The sequence below is a fragment of the Ascaphus truei genome, chromosome 1 (genome assembly GCF_040206685.1).
Source record: "Ascaphus truei isolate aAscTru1 chromosome 1, aAscTru1.hap1, whole genome shotgun sequence".
Taxonomy (NCBI): Eukaryota; Metazoa; Chordata; class Amphibia; order Anura; family Ascaphidae; genus Ascaphus; species Ascaphus truei.
In genome coordinates, this window is record NC_134483.1 from 74979996 (window position 1) to 74999345 (window position 19350).

At 41.1% G+C, this 19350-nt stretch overlaps 1 protein-coding gene across 1 annotated transcript in view; it reads right to left on the reverse strand.

The window, feature by feature from the left end:
* Positions 1 to 523: 523 nt before the first annotated feature.
* LOC142489239 (DEP domain-containing protein 1B-like) overlaps positions 524 to 19350 on the reverse strand; it is a 44180-nt gene continuing 25353 nt past the window's right edge. The window contains exons 5-11 of the mRNA XM_075589667.1: positions 19023 to 19153; positions 15181 to 15228; positions 13119 to 13259; positions 11703 to 11869; positions 8972 to 9148; positions 6270 to 6449; positions 524 to 5597 (exon numbers count right to left, since the gene is read on the reverse strand). Coding sequence (XP_075445782.1) covers positions 5436 to 5597; positions 6270 to 6449; positions 8972 to 9148; positions 11703 to 11869; positions 13119 to 13259; positions 15181 to 15228; positions 19023 to 19153 — 1006 coding nt within the window. The 3' untranslated portion in view covers positions 524 to 5435. The remainder of the gene's footprint in view (positions 5598 to 6269; positions 6450 to 8971; positions 9149 to 11702; positions 11870 to 13118; positions 13260 to 15180; positions 15229 to 19022; positions 19154 to 19350) is intronic.

Sequence of the window (19350 nt, forward strand, 5' to 3'; positions counted from 1 at the left end):
CTTCACCCACAAATGCCCTCACACTCAGGAAGCGCCGGGCTCTCTTCCAATCTCCGGCCTCCAGCGCTGCCCGCCCGATCCGCACACACCGCTCTGCTTCCTCCCGGTTACCCTCCATGATCCCTGGGCTCCTCTCCTCCTCCGACCCCGGCGGCGCTCAATCAGCGGGACGCAGGGAGAGAGGCTGCGCGGATATCCAGCAGGGCGCGGGTCTCCATGTCCGACAGACATCCCACCGGGCAGGGGGTCGGTGACCGGCCCGGAGATGAGCTAGCAGCAGGAGGCAGGCATGTGGCGTCCGTGAGCGTCACCATGACTACCGCATGCGCGGCATGTCAGCGGGCGCGGGGAATAGCGCATGCGCGGCATGGCAGTGCACGTTTGGGGGGAATGGCGCCGCTGCCTGCCGCTTCTGCGGCATCCGTCAGCAGCGCCATCACAACTGCGCATGCGCAGTATGGCAGCTGGGACCGGCGGCCATTAGGAGCGGCGCAGCGGGCGGCCGTGTGAGAGCGGCGCCCTTTAGTCAGCGGGACACAGGGAAGCGGAGGTAGGGAAGAGGGAGGAGAGAGGCTGAGCAGCGGCTCCTCCTCCTCTCTCAGCCGGAGTACTTGCGGGGCTTCCGCCATCTTATTACACCCGCAGCACCGGAAGCTCTGCGGCAGCCATCTTGCTATACCCATGGCAGTGGCCGTGTGGGGGGTAACAGCGGCCGTTAGGAGCGGCGCCGGCGGCTATCGCCGCCGCATGTCACAGCAGGTGTGTGGGCAGCATGTCACAGTGGGTGTGTGTGGGGGAGCAGCGGCTGTTAGGAGCGGCGGGGGGGGGAAGCCGTGACGTCACTTCCGTTTCACATTTGTCCCCTATCTCTCCCGTTTTACCCCATCAGAATAGGTGCCACTAAAGAAGTTTCACTTCAAAAAGTGTGTGTTGTACAGGTGTGTACTGTATAAAGATTGTGACTTCATACGGTTTGACATACGAGTCGTCATGTTGAAAGCAGATTGATACAATTTAACAGAATTGTGCATTTTATTTAAATCTAAATATGAATGACTATATTATTTATAATAGCCATACTGTGAAAATAATACATTTTGTCAAATAACTTTAGGACTTACGTGAAGTTCAGCTTGGCATTAAATTTTGGTGCAGGTTAATCTATTTTTTATGGCGAAGATACAATTAACACGTCCAATTTACATCTGCGCGTCATGTACATCCCATTTGTGTGCCCCAATACACCCGTCTGAAACCATATTTAATGCGTAAGGCGCACAATCGGAGAAAAAAATAAGTTAGTACACTGGCGCACACAAACGCAATATAATTGTTTGATTTCTGTGGATCAATTCCATTTGCGACACTTGGCACATCTGCCCCATTGTAGGTGAATTCATTTTTAATTAAATGGCCCAAAAATGTGTATTACATACCAACGTCAGATGGAAACATCAGATAGTTTAATCTCTGAGGCATTTGCCATGAGGTTAATACCAAATGTAAAAAAATTGAAGCACCTTCAGTAAAAAATAGCATGTTTGCTTTTGAATATGAGCCACTTCAACCTAGGAAAACATCAAAAGAAAAAATTATTCAATAGTCTTCTAACTTTAAAAGTATTGGTGTTCGATCTTGAAACTGTGCATGATAATTTCTTTGCTAGAAAGCTCTCCATTCCTATTTTGAGAAAATGAAAACAAAAAGACACAAAACACTGTAGGATGTATAGGATTATCTGAAAATAAATTCCAGACCACACCTCATTTAGACATCTACTGTATGCAACTGAGCAGATGGCATGATCTCTCATTTTTTACAAGATACTAGAGTCAGGGTTATAGTCACATGTTTAAATGCAGGTGCAAGTTAATAAGCAACTCCTTTGTCTTCATGCACTCCATGTTTAACTTCCTAAATCAAGGAACAACAAAATCACATACATACAGAGCATAACATTTTGCTGCAAAGCTTTTTGAATTTCATTCTGAGTATGTTCTTGTTAAGATGGCAGATATGCTACCAAATTACAACCAAGCAGAAAAGCAGTACTCTTCAAGAGTTGTCTCTTGAAGCCATTGCAAATACTCCGTTTAAAATCTTTTGGTCTCTAGATCATAACAAAAGTGCCATGACATGCCACAGTGTACTGGAAAGCACACAGTAAAATGTATACCCCCAAGCAATTCATTTAATGGGTGGGGTTATTAGACTTCAGCAGTTAAATGAATGCAGGTCAGGTACCAGCTGCAAAACTTACTCACATACAAATAATAAAATACCTATACTTTGCATTAATGTCAAAGAATAAGAAGACCTACTCTATATTAATCGAGGCAGAAAATGCAAATTGTGGGGTCTGAATACCACAGTAAATACGAAACCAGTGCAGCGGGTCTCAATGTAGGAACAAATCCTCCCTAAGTCTCCTGGTCAGAAAGCGTATCGCACAGCAGATGCTAATGCCAATTATTGACTATGGAGACATAGTATATGGCTCGGCACCCCAAACCCACCTTAGCAAACTTGACACCCTCTACAACTCAATTTGTCGTTTTGTTCTCCAATTAAACTACAACACACATCACTGCAAAATGCTCAAAGAACTAGATTGGTCATCACTTAAGTCTAGGCGCAAAGTTCACCTTTCCTGTCTTGCCTTTAAATTCTTTATGGGCAAGCTACCCAGCTATCTGAACAAGCTCCTCACCCCTACCACATGCAGCACTTATCTGAGATCTGACTCCAGAAGACTGTTCATGGTCCCAAGGCTCAACAAAGTATCCAGCCGTTCCTCCTTCTCTTACCGTGCACCCCAAAACTGGAACAACCTACCGGAGACTCTCACATCCACCACCAGTTTAAGTTCTTTCAAATCTAAGGCTGTCTCACATTTTAATCTGGTCTGTAATTGTTTCATACGCCCATAATATATATTTTCTTTAACTGTGCATGCAATGTCTTGCATATAATGTATACCCTGTTCATTTATGTAACTGTATTTGTAACCATGAATTATTTGTCTTAACTCTGTGCCCAGGATATATATGAAAACGAGCTGTAACTCTCATTGTATTACTTCCTTGTAAAATATTTTATAAATAAATGTACTTGTATGTTGGTGCCATCCAATGCGATTTCTAAAGAACCCAAGTTAGGTGGAAATATCAGGAGGCATAGTAGTGGACCTTTTTGCTGCCCTTATGATGCTCCCTAAACATAACAAGGGCAATCACACCAGGGGCCCATATGACATTCAAGGACCATCATTCTATTTTGTTTGTTTTCTAGGTGCAGATCGCATTAGTTGATTCCCCCAAAATGGAAAAGGCCTTATTCTGTTGAATCATCGGTGGGCTGACTGCAACCATGTGATCGCTCTCTAGTGCCGAGGCTTATATGACATCAAGGTTAAGAAGGTTACCCAGATAGTAAAAAGAAAGTGTCCCAAAAAAGAGCACGCTAATAGAAATATAATTAATAATTTATACATTTTAGGCAAATAAGCCAACCATTAGTTTAATCCATTCAACCCTAATGAAAAAAGCTCTCATTGTGTACAGCTAATTTTATCTATGCCTAAACCGTATAATATCTATTTTTTTATTAGAATTAGTTTGTTCTTGCAATTTAATTCTAAAGTTACTTTAAGAGTACGTATTGTGTGTGATGCTGGCTGGGAGCACCTGTTGGAGAACGGCCATCTTCAACAATTCATCTTAGAATAATTAGCAGCACAAGGTAGTTAAGATTAAGACAATAGAGAAATAGGTTCAAAGAAGCACATTAAAGGCAGGCTACAACCCAACCAATGGTTTTCAATACTGGGCAAATTTCAGTTGTTTTAACTACTTCTGTGCACAGAAGTGTTTTGTTTGTACGTTAGACGTCCTTTTTAAAAGGTATATTCATACTAGTCCTAGATCTTTCATATGTTTAGGATTTAAAAAAAAAAAAAAAAAAAAAAAGTTTGTTTCAAAACCTGCAGTGCCTATTCTAATTCAATGGCCATAAATCGAAAGCAAAATCGGTTATGACATCATATTAGCAGATACTTTACGATCTGTTCAGTAGCTTTGCAAAGTGAGGCCTAAAAAGTCTAAACATAAAAAGCATAAAAGAGAGGGTTACAAGACATAAATATATGGTCTTTTGTTGGGGATTAGTTAGGTGGCAAGATAGGCCTTAACAAAGGAAAGATTACATCAGCGATTACAAAAGTTGAAGTGATCAGGGCAGGCATTCACAAAAGATATTTTAACCGAAATATTTGTCAAAAATCTAAAACGCCTGTAGAATTTAGAGCATATCTGATTATAATTAAAAAAGGTAAATGGAGGTAATTTGTAAAAATAAAATAAAATGGTTATTGGGACTACACGGAGGTGTTAGAACCCCCACCCCCAGATTTCCCCCCTCTATAACAGGACTATAACAATCACAATTATCTTGTGAGAGCTGTGTGGACACAGAACTACAAAACCTCAATTTAAGTATTATTTAAGCCGACATATCATAGCAGATACAAAGATACTTATTTGATGCTAAGATTATGATTTGGAAAATACACACATACAAGTTATATTATTATCTGCATACAACACAAAAGAAGACAGTCAAAAAAGTAAATGCAGTATTCCATAGCTTGGAAACAAGACTTTGGAAAGATTTATAATTTTTTTCCCTTTAAAATGATTGACAGTTTGGTACTGATACTATGGCCAAGCAGCACTGAAATGAAACACTCTCAATGACAGATCTATCAATAATTTTGTCCCAATACAAAAACGTCTGAAAAACAAGTGGTCATGCAATAAGAAATTACAGCATTGAATTCAAAGTGAATTACATGTTATCATCACTGAAATAGTTTTGGATTTCGGATACATTGTATAAAAATTAGAAAAATATTTCGCTAAAAAAAATATATATATATATATATATATATATATATACACACACACATATATACACAAGAATGTATCTCAGAAAAAATATCCAGTGTCCTAGAGCAATTCAAATATGCAGGCTACATGATTAAAAAAAATGTACTAAGCGTATGCTTTGAAATCTACTCTTACAAATTCAAGTCATTTTCATATACTCAGCAGCCAAATATTAAATCCACAGTAAAACAGCACATAAAAAAAAAAAACATTGAAATGTTCTCTGCTTTTGACATTAAGTTTGCAAGTTGAAAAAATTAAATATTGACCTATTTCAGTCATCAGGTTAAAATTAGTAGATACACATTAAAATACGGATACAGGCTCATGGTGACAAATCCAGTGTCTTGCTACTATGTTTTCAAAATTCATTGTCGGTAAAGTATTTATAAGTTGTAACGGTCATCTTGTTTTTCATTTGAATCAAAGTGTGATAACGTGATCACACACACAACTTTAACGACTTGGAAGAAAAAAATAACAAAACAGTTACAGGCGAAAGCTCCGGGTTCTTTGAAATGGTTGGAAAGGTCGTTTCAGTGTGAAAAACGATAGATGAGATTTTAGGCTCATTTTTTCTGGAAATAGTGCTGCTTCACTTTCTGGTGTAGGAAGACGTTCTTTGTATACTTCAGGGTAGGATTTCTGGAACTAGAAAATAAATAGTCAAAGTTACTTATAAAATACAAATGGAAAAGACAACAGAAATCTCTGATGGGTCATTCTAAGTGGTTGAGGAATCAAATATAAATGTCAGGCTAAATAGCAATGGCTCCCGCTTGTACCAACTAGAGAATCGTGTCAATTATAAGAGCCAAATTATGATTTTTTTTTTTTTTTTTTTAAAGTAAAATGTGAAGAATATCTGAACAGGAAAAAAAAAATCAAAAACGTTGCTTAGTAGCAATGGACCATACACTAACCTGATGTATACTCCATCCCACAATGAGCAGCCACCTTAACGTTTGTTCCAACATTGCCCCTCATGCCCACTAGATTGTAAACTCATGAGCAGGGCCCTCATTACCGGTTTGTGCTTGTTTGTCCTTATTTGTAAACAACGGTTTATGTAATGATCAAATCTCTGTAACCCCATTGTATTGTGCAGTGCAATATGTTGGCATATTACAAATAAATAATAATAGCCAGGAAGAATTTTTGGGGGGGCAATACAGAGTATGCAAAGTAACTCTTGATACTTCTTTTGGTCGCTAGGTAAGCAAATCTCTTACGACAGCCAGGGGGGACAAATGCTGGCGTTCTGGTGCTGCCGAATCTCTGGCAGGGAAGAGGTTAAGGGACTTAAAGACGGTATATAGTTACCTCTTTTAATTTCTTCTTCTTCTCCTTTGCAGATAATTGGCTATTAGTTATAATGCCCTCCAGTAAGACTTTCAGTGGTTCTTGAGATCCGTTTGCTGGTCGGTATTCATGTGTAGTGATCTGGGGCTGGACTAAAGTGGGATGAAGTGTGGAATCCATGTCAGCCCCACGATATTTTATCTAAAATAAAAAGACAAAAGCTAATATTAAAATACAAAGTGGAAAACTAGCTACAGAAGGATAATATTGTAATTTACAATGTTTTTACTGTATCTTAAAAATAAATGTTTTCACACCAGCACCTTGTGACCAGATGATGGCATGGTGCCCTCTTTACAAGTAAGACTAAGGCGCCGCTGCACGCATCCGCACGGCTGCCTTGCTTGCCGGCGGCGCTTGCAACTCACTGCAACGCGATTTGCGGTCTGCAGTGAACTGTGATGCGCGCTGGGGGGGCAATGACGAGGGGGGGCGCGGCCGTGACCCTATGCCACAATACATGTATGCATCTATGCACAATTATTACGTGTCCCGTCCATCCGAGCTATGCACGGGAGGGGGGAGGGGAGAGGGAGAGCCATGTACGGCTGCCCACACAGACTTCCCTCCCAAGCTGCCTCCCTCACGTAGCGCCTTCCTCCTCCCCTCCTTGGCTGACTCGTGCACCACGTGATGCGTCAGCGCTTCTAATCTCCAGAAACTTGCAGCATCGGCCGGCTGACGCGTCACAGAACGCAGTCAGCCACGTTGGAAGGAGCCAGCGGGGACCTCCAGACTGGAGGAAAAGGGTGGTGGCCCGTGGCCGCGCGTGCCGTCAACCGGAGCGGGTCCTTAGCCTTAAGCTCACATTAACCCAGACACTGGGGTCTGCTCCCTTTATGTCGGTATCTCTCATCCAAAAAGAGAAACACCAACTTTTAGTCCTATTCCCTAACTTTAAACCCTTTAAATGGCAGAAGGGCCGTAGCACCAGAGTGCAACAGCCACTCCGGCACATCACGATCCCAGGACCACTCTCCTTGGAGCGATCAAGTCACTGATGAGGCTAGTGGAAGAGTCGCCCACAGAAACGCTGACCGCGATCTCCATAGAAAATGAGCAGAAAGCCCACATTTACACTACATCACGGGCCCCCGAAGTGCCAGACCTCATCTCATGGGGCACCCGAAAGCCTCTTGAAGGTGCTATTCTCTGTGTGTTTAACTGCAAACCCAGCATTTTGTATAGAGGAACAGCTCCAAGCTTTTAACAGCTGCCCTGAAGGACATCTGAATCGCCATCTTTTGGCAAATGTTCAGAACCCATATGGCATATATAAAACTCACTCATCATTGATACGACAGATATCCCTGCAGAGGAATGCACTACAGACATTAGTAGTGCAATTGAAAGCTGGCCAAAATCAGTATCATAGCTACCTTACTGTAGAGGTAAACTGTGGGAGCACAAATTCCCTGGGTGAATATAATAAAACGTACACATATTTCTTACATTCACCTACTTTTCAATAGAGGGTGATGTCCAGACTGACACTGGGATGTATTATACCTGCACTAATTGGAAAATTGTTAGGGGCTCTGTAACTGCTATGTAAAGCAGATGAGCCCATAAACCTACAAATATGACGTTTCAGTGATACTATATTAAAATGCACTTATGGAGTATGCAGCAATGGAAAGGATTGGCCTAATATTTGTAAGACTGTACATATTACCGCACTACTCCGTATAGAAGTTTACTGCTGGTAAAAAGATAGGCCTTACATATAGAAAAACAAAAAGAACGATACCTGCACTCCTACCAATTAGGAGTCCAAGTTGCCAGTCTCCCCCTCCCCCCCAATATGTGCATCAATACAATGATAAGTAATTAGCTAAGTTGCTGATCGATCTGTTCTCCTGTGATTGATCGGCAAAGACTCGGCTCGGGGGTTCACTAAATGGCTGTCCTTGCAGCAGAAGAGGGCCAAAGATGCAAAGTTCAGTGGTGAAGATCATGTGACCAGACAGTCACTAGATACAATTAATGCACTGCTATATATAGGCCGTGCTCAAAAAGGGGTGTGCCAGAGCCTGTTTCAGAAGAGGAAGGGGATGTGACTTTGTAAATGGTTGCTATAGAAACAAAAAATGCTTGTTACATTATAATACATTCAAAATGTCAGTTCAAAAAAATGCTACAAGTATTTTCTCATAGTACAGAACTGATTTATTAAAAAAAACAACAACAAAAAAGAACAACAAAAAAAAACATAGGCTATTGCTCGGTCTGCAGCTTTAAGGGAGGGAAAGGGGTAAAACAAAGGCATTTTATAGTAGATATACTACTAATGCTTTTGCTTCAGCTGTTCTTGTTTGTATGCTTTCACTTCTTAACACTACTTCAAAAAACAATGCACAGATAAAAAGATTATTTTCTTTAATGTACTTCAATGTGTGTTTAGCGCAATGCGGCATATAGAATTATGCAGGCACAATTAATCTCTGTCCAGCTAGTTTACATTTCTAATCTTGTAGCCTAAAGAAGACAAAGTAACTTGAGCAATGTTACAGGGAACTGGTGCTGGGATTTTAAAAGGTACTCTCTCTATATCTAGCACATTAACTATCAGGCCACCGTTTCTCCATGAACAGATACACATATTAATCAAAATCAGAAGTAAAAAAAATAATAATTAGAAATGTAAAAAGCAAAGATTTTACCTGGACTCTTCGCCGATGCGCCACATGCTCCTCAATTGCATTTTGCAAGGATATAGGAATGGTCAAAATGTCCTGATCATTTTCCATCATGAATGTCACAAGCTTTGCTGACAGTAGCTCATCCAGGTCAATGTCATCCTTAGAACGAAGGATACAATGGGAAAATGTCTGGACCATCTGTCAACACAAGGCTCATAATTACCAAGACATACTGACCTCCAAAGTCTGTTTCATCCTATCATATTAAATGAAGGTACATTTTGTTTCTGTTAAATAAAATATCAGCAAAACACGAAAATGGAGTTGGAAAGTTAATGTAATACTTCAGTAGTTGAAAGCTATATTGGTCCAGCAGAACTGTTGATTCATTGTAGATGGCGATACCTTTTAGGGGTTGTCACGGGAGACCAGGCCATTTACACCTTTTTACCAAGATCATGCATTGTGCAAAACGAGTTAATGAAATAACTTGTAAATGTATTCACAGGAATAGGCAGACACACAAATGTTACACAATTTACAGCAAAATGACACACTTACTTGGGAATTGGGGTAATAACCTAGACTCTCCTAGCTGCAGGGAATCCTATCCCTGATCACAGTTGCAAAAACAGTACAGAAAATATTCCAGGCAGCTTTTCGCTGAAGCAGCCCTTTTCTTGCTAGAGACTTACAACTAGAAAACTCTGGAGAACACTTTCGAGAACAAACTATCTCATGGCCGCAAGGGGTTATAATACCCCTGACTTTCATTACAGATTACTGCCCCCCCTATCAGGAGCGTGAGAAACATTTCCTTCAGCTAATCAGAGACAAGCTGGTAGGACGCACAGGGTTACCTGGAAATCTGAATGAACCAAGGGACACATGCAATTTGGCACTTCTGGCCCTTGATTCCCTCAATGCCACCCACAGCGACAGGCCATGGCAAGTCTGGTGGGCCAAATGGAAATTCAAAGAGCATCCATTGATCTGAGGACGTGGGTACTTGACTTATTCGCTCCTGTCTAAATGGTCCTGACACCTCAGACTTCCTCTCTGGCTTTTCATCCCCACTGTATGAGTAGACAGTGGAACTGTGTGAGAGTCCCAGCTCATTATACAGTGCACACGCATATGTTTTAAAACACACTGTTCCCTAAAATATAAACTTTAAAAACATCCCAAGTCTTTTGGTTATGGGAAATAGAATAAGAAGCTGCACGTTATTTCTTACTAGCCATATTCCCCACACTCTATACAATACTTAGGACTGGACTTTTAAATGTCCCCTCACAATCTTGTAGCTGATTGGAGTACCCCCAGAACCCCTATACTGGTCCTGGGTGACCTGGGCATTTACCGGGTATCCCCATTAACCTAGGGACCCCTTGACTGTTTCAGGGACACATCACATCCCTATGCCCAGTTTACCTTTCTGGGTTGTGCTGAAGCAGGGAACTTAGTGGTGAGTCACACCCTATACCGCTTCTGTGTGACCTGGACATTAAATGAGTATCCTCCTTAACCTAGGGACCTCTTGACCGTGTCAGTGACACCTCACATCCCTATGCCCCCTTTACCTTTCTGGTCTGTGCTAAAGCATGGAACTTGGCGGTGAGTCGCGTAACTGTTGACAAGGGAGGATTTTGACCGGAGGTCTGTGCCTATATCTCCCTTGGAATCTGACTTGATTCCCGCATACATTTTTGGGGTGGCCAACAACTCTGGGCGCCGACTACCTAGATACAATGTGACAACACTTTTACCGCAAAACCCCTCTTGAAACTCATAGCCTGTGAATCTCCACTAGTTAGCACTCCTGGAAAGGTATAACACACAAATTCTATATTGTTGCACAATCAAATACATTTCATGTACAACCAATCGGTCCAAGAGCTGACGCTCTAAACCCACAAATATGGTTCAGAGGTAACTGGCCGGGCATAATACCTTTATTGATGGCCTGGTTACCAGGAGTTGTTCATAGATTAAATGATACTGTACAGAGCTTTAAAAACTTCACAGATATTGTCTTTAAATGTACTGTAGCACCACAGTGAGAAGGAAACATATATACCCAAAGGCAATAGGTACCACATTGCTGGATTTGTATTAATGACATTGTCAAGCTATAATGCATGTCCTGTTCCACATCCTAGAGAAAATGTTAGCCTAACACCTCTTCAAATCTCCACTCTTCAGTTACCTCAGTTACTTAGCAGGAGCCAAGTATATTAAATATCAAAGTCTCTCACCACTCATGTTCCAGAATGTAAGTACATCCTGGAACAGGAGGATAAACGTTATAATGCAATGTTAAAGCTAAATAATTCTGCCGGTTCTGGGTTCAGTTCCATGTCACTCAATTACCACTGTGTGATTCATTGAGCTATAATTAGCTATGGCCTTATTTTCATAATGCACTGCAAACCAGTTCCCTAATGTAGTGTTTATTGCTGGATATGAAATGTTATTTCTACAGCAATGCGCTATTTTCAGTTCATTCCAGCTGCTGTGCCCCTGATGTCATGAATTGAAAATCAGCCCCACAATGGTGCTGATCCAAAACAACATTGGAAAGGCTGCGAGTAAAAAAACAAAACAAATCACAAAACGTACGTGAATGTACAAACTGTATGAAAAGCTATTAGTGCACAGACAAAATTGGCATTTGTGAGAGAAGGTAACTGTACAGCAAAGCACAGCAGTCAAGACGGCTCAATTCTCACGAGAGTAGATAATAACATACCAGCGCTCGGTTTCCAATGGTGTCACACAGAGGGGGCATTTCTCTCTTAAGACTTATCCTTGCCATCATTCTCATTAGGAGCTGTAGTTTCCTTCGATTTTCTGGTGGCAAAAGTAGACAGCATACCTGAAGGGCTTCAATGGCTACAGGTTTTCTTTGCAGAAGACCTGCGATAGTATAAATTTCAAAGAATTATGAAGTGAAAAACAAGCTGTGATACAGAATTAGCATGTGACATCACCACAGATAATACAACACATCCCATTATAATGTAGACTGTTACAGTTTTTCATAGGATTCAAGGCAATGTTGGTGCACAATATCATAACATAAACCACCAAAGGGAACAAAGCCTACTATAACTGAAAATGTAGTATTTTACAGGCTGCCCTTTAAATTTTGGTTAAACAATAAATCAGTTAATTTTAATGATACATATTGGATTATGAAATAACCAATAATCCCAGGGAAAGAAAATAAAAACACTGTAGTCCCAGCCAAAAGTCTCAAGTCCAGCAGTGGGCAACTCCAGTCCTCAAGGGCCACCAACAGGTCAGGTTATAAGGATATCCCTGCTTCAGATCAGGTGACAATCAGTGGCTCAGTCAAAGAGTGAGCCACTGATTCAGCCACTGTTGCTGAAGCAGGGATATCATTAAAACCTGACATGTTGGTGGCCCTTGAGGACTCGAGTTGCCCACCCCTGCTCTAGTCCTACCTACCCACAGTTAATTTGTGTGGTCACTAACCTACTTAAAACACATCAGTAGTGGTTTCATTATTGTGCTTGGAAAGGGTTCAAATGATTTAGGGAAATGCAGCAGAAACAAGCAGCAAGTAAGAGCTCAAATTATAGACGTCCTTCTCCAAGGAGAAAGAACAGAAATCTCACATTGATCTTGAAGGCTTGTATTTATCATTAAGTTGGCCAACAAAAGTACTCAAGCATTACTGTGTTACTTCTAGCTCCTGGGACCCCTCATTTCCCCAGATGGGAACTGTAAATGGAAAAAAAAGTAATCCAAGATATCCTCATGATCAGTGTTCGACAAACCTATACATTTGCTCGCCCCGGGCGAGTGGATTTAACCCCCGGGCGAGTAAATATTGGCCCAAGCAGCACACGTTTGGTACTAGGTGGCGAGTAGATTTTTTTGTGTGGCGAGTAGATTTTTTGGTGATTTGTCAACCACTGCTCATGATAATGGACTGAGGCTGCCCAAGGTGAACACTGGTTTCTCATAGACACGTTTATTTGCTGAGGGGGAAACAAGTTCATATTTTAAGAACCGGGGTCTAGATCCGTTCCCCAGTTCAGATATTAAAATAAAATAATTATAAAAATCAACAGTTTGTGAATTAGCTTTTTTGCCAAAACATCCCCCACCCCCCAGGAAGCACAGAACAGTCTCTTACCAAGAATGTTCACAAAAACATCAAAAAGTTGAAATGTGAGCAGTGGCTCCTTTAGGTGACTGTAGTACTCAGCAATGGTTTTAAAAACATCTCTCTCAAACCCCAAATACATTGATGGCTTCAAGTCTGAACAATATGGCCCTGTGTACAATAAAACAGAAAGGGAATGAGACCAGTAAACAATGCTTTTGTCTTAAATAATTCAATTTTAATAAACCAAAATCAATAAAAACAAAGAATTCAAAAAGCACACTTCCGGTTCACATAAAAATATATTCATTTATTTGTAAGGCTTTGAAAGGATCGGTTAATATAACCAGCTCTGTACTGCCTGGCGAAGTGGGGAAGGCGAGAATAAACAGCAGAATACTTTAAAAAAAAAAAATAGCAGTACAAATAAGGTTGATAATATGCTTTAGAGCAGGGGTGCTCAAACTTTTCTGTTCATGCCCCCGTCTGCTCTCTCCCCCCACCCCTCTACTAGTGCCCCCTCTCCTTACCTGTGCTCTCAGGTTTTGGTGGTGTCATAAGACGTCATAATGTCATGTGATGCAGCGTTGTCATGCCGACGTGTTGCCCGAGAGCAGGTAAGGGAATTACAGAGGCCTCACCCGGCATTTAGTTAAAATGCCTTGGGGAAGAGTGCGGGGCCTCTGTAACCACCGCTCCCTCCCTAGAAAACCCGTGCCCCCCCCTGGGGGGCACATCCCCCAGTTTGCACATCCCTGCTTTAGAGGTCACTTGTTGTTTGGGACCTGCACGTTTAAGTACCAGGCTTGCAATACGGTAGTGCTGTGTAAATCTAGCATAAATGTATTTTCCATTTCCCATTTTTTTTTTTAACCATTTCCAACCAGTTAGGCAAAAAATAAAATCATGACAAAATGTATACACAACATTCCCACATTTCAGCGCAATGAGTCAATCCCTTTAAGCATGTTGACAAATGTGCACTTTCCTGTACAAGCTGTGCAAAAAACTATGTGATCAGAAGTAGAAGCATACACTATATACTGTAGCAAAATAGCTCTTAAAGAGGCAATTCAAGACTTTTTTTTTTAATTTGCAAAAAAAAAATTGCAAATAGAGAGACAGAGAGAGAATGAGAATTTAAGCAGGGGGTCTCTGGAGCGGTACCTCATTCATTTCAGCTCTAGGGACCCCCTGCTTCCAGAGATACTTACCTCCGAATTAGGTGCCGGTAGCAGCTCTCCTTGGCCACCAGGGTTCATAATACTTAAAGATCTCGGGCCCTGTGGGCCAACAGAAAGCCATGAAGTCATTGCTGCGTACAGTATTCCTATTGGCCCATGTAACGTAGCAGCTTTAACCTTTAAAGCCCTGCTTGCTCAGCCAGAGAAGCTACCGGCACCTACTTTGGAGGCAAGTTTCTCCAGAAGCAGGGGGTTCCTGAAGCTGAAATGAATGGGATACAGCTCCGGAGACCCCCTGCTTCAATGCTATATATATATATATTTGTTTTTTAAACACATTTGCAAAAAAAATTGCCTATGTGGCTTGCTCCTCTAAATGTAAATTGCACTGAAAAATAATTGCTGGGTAAATATGATCCCCAAAAACCTTTTCAAATTCATTTTACATAGCGTTCTCCTGCAGTTCATGCATTTTCTATCACTAATAAAGACTGAGTTTAGGATCCAGATCTAGTATTTTATAACATATATTATACATACTGTATATAAAAGTTTATGTATCTGAATAAAAGTGGGTCCCCCTCCACTTCTATTTACAGCCGCCAGGGGTAATCGTGTGATCGCAGCCCCAGGAAAATGCAGGGGGCCCGGTGCCACTGCTGCTGCAGGACCTCCAGCAGTGAAAAGGTAACAGCAGCAACCCCAAAAAAACCACCATAATTATCCTGGGAACTGGGTGGTCTCTGGCACTGAAAATAGGAAAATAGCACGATTTGGCACTGCATGACCCATAATTCCATATATGTAAAAAACATAAAATTCTAATAAAAAAAAAAAAATGGCAGAATTGCTCTATGTTAAATCTGAGACAATGAACAGACTAAAAAGACTAGTTATAATATACTCACAATTTGCTAGACACGTCATTGCTGACTGTAACCAGTGTGGGAGCTCTTCTGTAAGAGAGAGGGGAATATTCTTCACTTTTGTTTCCAAAACATTGTTCTAGTAAAACACTAAGCAGTTTCTGGGGGTTGTTATGCTATGTTATACATGACCACTTTTTGTAGTTTTACTAATGTATTTTACAGCCCCTGGGTCGTTTACATAAATGAATGCTCATAAAGCACAAATAGAATGCAGAGAGGTAGCAGGTGTCACAATAGCCACTTGTATTACTAAGGATGTCGCTTGATAAAGCCTTTCAACATACTTCCTAAAAAAGTACATACATTCATATGAGGAAAAAAAAAAAAAGGTTAGAAATAATTCTACCTTTCCGGGGCTAGTGTGACATGAAATAATTGTCACAAGAGCTGACACACACACACACACACACACACACACACACACACACACACACACGTCATGATGCTACCTAACCAACGTGATTTCATTTTAAGGGCTGACCGCTGACTCACCTTCATGATAGCAAAGGCAGCATTCTGAACAGAAGAGGGACGCATAATAGCACTCGCATAGCTCTTTGTGACAAAATATCTATCATACTAGATATTTTGGGCATGACCGGCTTAATACACTAAATACAGCACAACCCCCTTAAAACGCTGGGCTTGGGGTCCAAAGAATCACATTGTGCTATAAGCGGAACGCGTTACAAATAATGTACATTTGTATGCATTGCACAATAAAGTATTTAAGACACCAATAATCATGTTGTAAAGTCTTCATAAATACGAAAATTGGGAGCCACGCTTGATCGCATTGTAAGCGGTTTCGCGTTGTAACGGATCGCGTTATAACAGGGTTGAGCTGTACTAGAATACTATTTTAAGCTATTGGAAAGGTAATAAAATATTTAAAACATTTTTTTTATTACTATAAACACTTTTTTCACCGGTTTATAGATGTGTAAAAAAAAAACTAAATTGCTCTAGTTACAGTATGAGCATGTTGAGAGAAACCGGAACCAAAGCTGTTCATGCTCCTTATGAATCAATTGTGTGTACTTTACTATAGGTGTTAAAACCAAATGTTGGATTACTTGTTTTATTCATGTAATACTTGGCGGGTTAAGGCTATCAGCTTGAAAAAGGAAAATCCTTTAGAAATAACTACACAATTCTGAGCACAAGCTGATGAACCTAAAACTATGATGAGTAATGCAGCCAGCTGAGGAGCAAATTTAGCAAGCGGCGGACTGACAGTTCCATGTCTTCTCGTGTCACAAGACGCCTTTCAATAATCGCCGTATTTACTAAGCATCAGGAAGGCGTTTTATTGCTGCAAGATGCAGTCTAGCATCTTGTATTAAAATTAAGTAATATTCCAATTAAACCATATTTACCAAGCAGTGATGGTCATACCACTGTCTTCCAAATTGCCTGCACTAAGTAGGCGCTCTGGAAGACCTACACTGCTATCAAAATGCTGTAACGCACATACATACACGTCAAGAAAAAGTTTGTGAACCTCATAGGATTTTCACATATTTCAAACCTAAAATATTAGATCTTAAAGCTGCCGTTCAAGCAATATCCTACGTGTGTTTTAAAAAAATAAAATAATTCAGTTCTTTACTATGAGAAATTACTTGTAGAATTTTTTTCGAAATAATTTCTAAAGACATTTTTAATATATTCTAATGTACTGCTGCGGCCAAGTTTATTCGAGCATTTGCCCGTTCTTGGCCGCAGCAGTAGCCTGGCGCGCGCCCGAGGGTGACGGGCGCGCGCCGAAGCAGCGGAAGAGCGCCCTCCGATCGGGGCGCTCTCCCTACCGCTGCCGGGTCCGCCGGGTCCCCCGGAACCCCCTGCCGCCCAGGGCTCCCTCGGGGAGCCCTGGACGCGCGTGCAGGGGGCGCAGGCTCCCGAAGACGCGTGACCGCGCGTGCACGCCGAGGGGTGGCCACTAGCAAGCCGGGAAATCTCCCGGCTTGCGGTACCGGCCACACTTTAATAAAGTGTGTCGGTAGTGTAACAAGCATTTTTGTTTCTATAGCAACCAATTACAAAGTCACATTCCCTTCCTCTTCTGAGACAGGCTCTGGCTCTTGAGCCCTGCCCTCTCTAGCAGTGCACCAATTGTATGTAGTGCCTGCCTGGTCACATGATCTTCCACACAGAACTTTGCATCTTGGGTAATCTTCTCCAGCCCTAACAGGGATATAAAGAACCCTGAGCCAAATCTGCAACATAGCTAATCACTTGTCAGTGTGCAGATAGTATTGATGCACATATTGAATGGGGGGAGGGAGGGCGGGGAAGAAAGAAAAAAATTCTAAATAACGGCAGCTTTAACTGCAGCTTTAAATCTAAGTCCTAATAATAGATAAAGATAACCTGATCAAACAAATTACACAAAACATGATACTTTTTCAACATTTATTTATTCCGAAATTATTAAAAATTCTATATCTATGTGTGAAAAAGTAGGTGAAGCTTTGGATTCAGTACCTGATGTCACCCCCTTGAGCAGCAATAACTTCAACGAAGCTGTAACATCTAGTTGGTCTCTCACATCAGTTTTGACGAATTTTGGCCCATTCCTCCTTACTGAATTGTTTCAACTCAGTGACATTTGAGGGATTCCTTGCATGGACAGTTCACTTCAAGTCCTGCCACAACATTTCGATGGGGTTTAGGTCCGGACTTTGACCAAGCCATTCTAAAACGTGGAATTTCTTCTTCTGCAGCCATTCTTTTGTAGATCTGCTTTTATGTTCAGGCTCATTGTCTTGCTGCGTGACCCACGTACACTTCAGCTCACAGACGGATGGCCTGACAATCTCCTCTAGAATCTTCTGATACAATGCAGAATTCATGGTTGTGTCAATAATGGCAAGCCATCCAGGTCATGAGGCAGCAAAGCAGCCCCAAACCATCAAACTCTCACCACCATGCTTGACGGTTGGGATGAGGTTCTTCTGTTCGAACGTATGCAAAGATCGAAATAAATGGAATAGAACTAGAAGTCGAAGACTATGTCTACCTTTTCCGTCAAATACCAATGGATGGGAACCTTTAACATTAAATCAGTAGGGGAATGAAGATGGGATGGAGTGCATTTGAAAGAAACAAGACAATATTTTAAGGGAACCTTCCACTGTGCCTCAAGAGAAAAGTTTTCGACAAATGTATTGTGCCAGTGCCAATGTATTAATGTGAAACTTAAACCCTAAATGCGAAGATAATTCAGAAGTTTCCGACAACGCAAAGACGTATGGAGAGATGCATGCTGGCTATTACTTGAGGAGACAGGGAAAAGAATGAATGGGTTTATAGCAAACAAGTCTGTGACCTCATCAAAAAGGGTGAATAAATTAAAGTGACAGTGGGCCGAACATATCACAAGAACAAATGATCATTGGAGAAAGATGAAAGATCAAAAGTAAGATGGGAGGATGAAATCAGAAAATGTGTTGGAGCAATATGCAGAATAGAGACTTGAAACCACAGTACCGGGAAGATCCCTGGGGAGGTCTTCATCCAGCAATGGATCGAAAAGAGCTGCTGCCGCTGATGAAGATTGTGTATGTGTGTACGTATATTAACATTGTGATTTTATTTTACACTGCCCATTTGAGGAATTCTTTAAAAGTTTTTTTTTGTTCTTTTACAAATAAAATCAGCAACTATATGATTCTTAGAAAATATCTAGCCTGAGATCCACAAAACTTAGCCCGTAAGATGGAAGCAGCAATTTCCATACCATTCATTTTTAGACTGTGTAAGACTTTGTTTATACAATGAACAGTGCTGTATCAAATCAAAATATAAGATGCACTCACTTGATTTATCTCCTGCAACCACAATTCCCTGTTTATTGATGTTGTAGACGTTGTGTATTATATGTTTTGCGTCCGCCTGCTTTGTATCCATCACGTCATTCAGAGAATCAAGTCCTACAATCTTCTGTAAACTGTATAAACAAGGAAAGGAGTCAGATTAACAACATAATAATTGAACAACACAGTTTGACTTATTAGAATGAATTGGGTACTTTCCACCTGCACAGCATTATTCAGAAAAAAAGCATTTGACATATTGATAGTTCACTATTCAATATTTATTGTAGAAATAATAGTTCCACAAATTGTAAAGTGAGCAAATGATTAG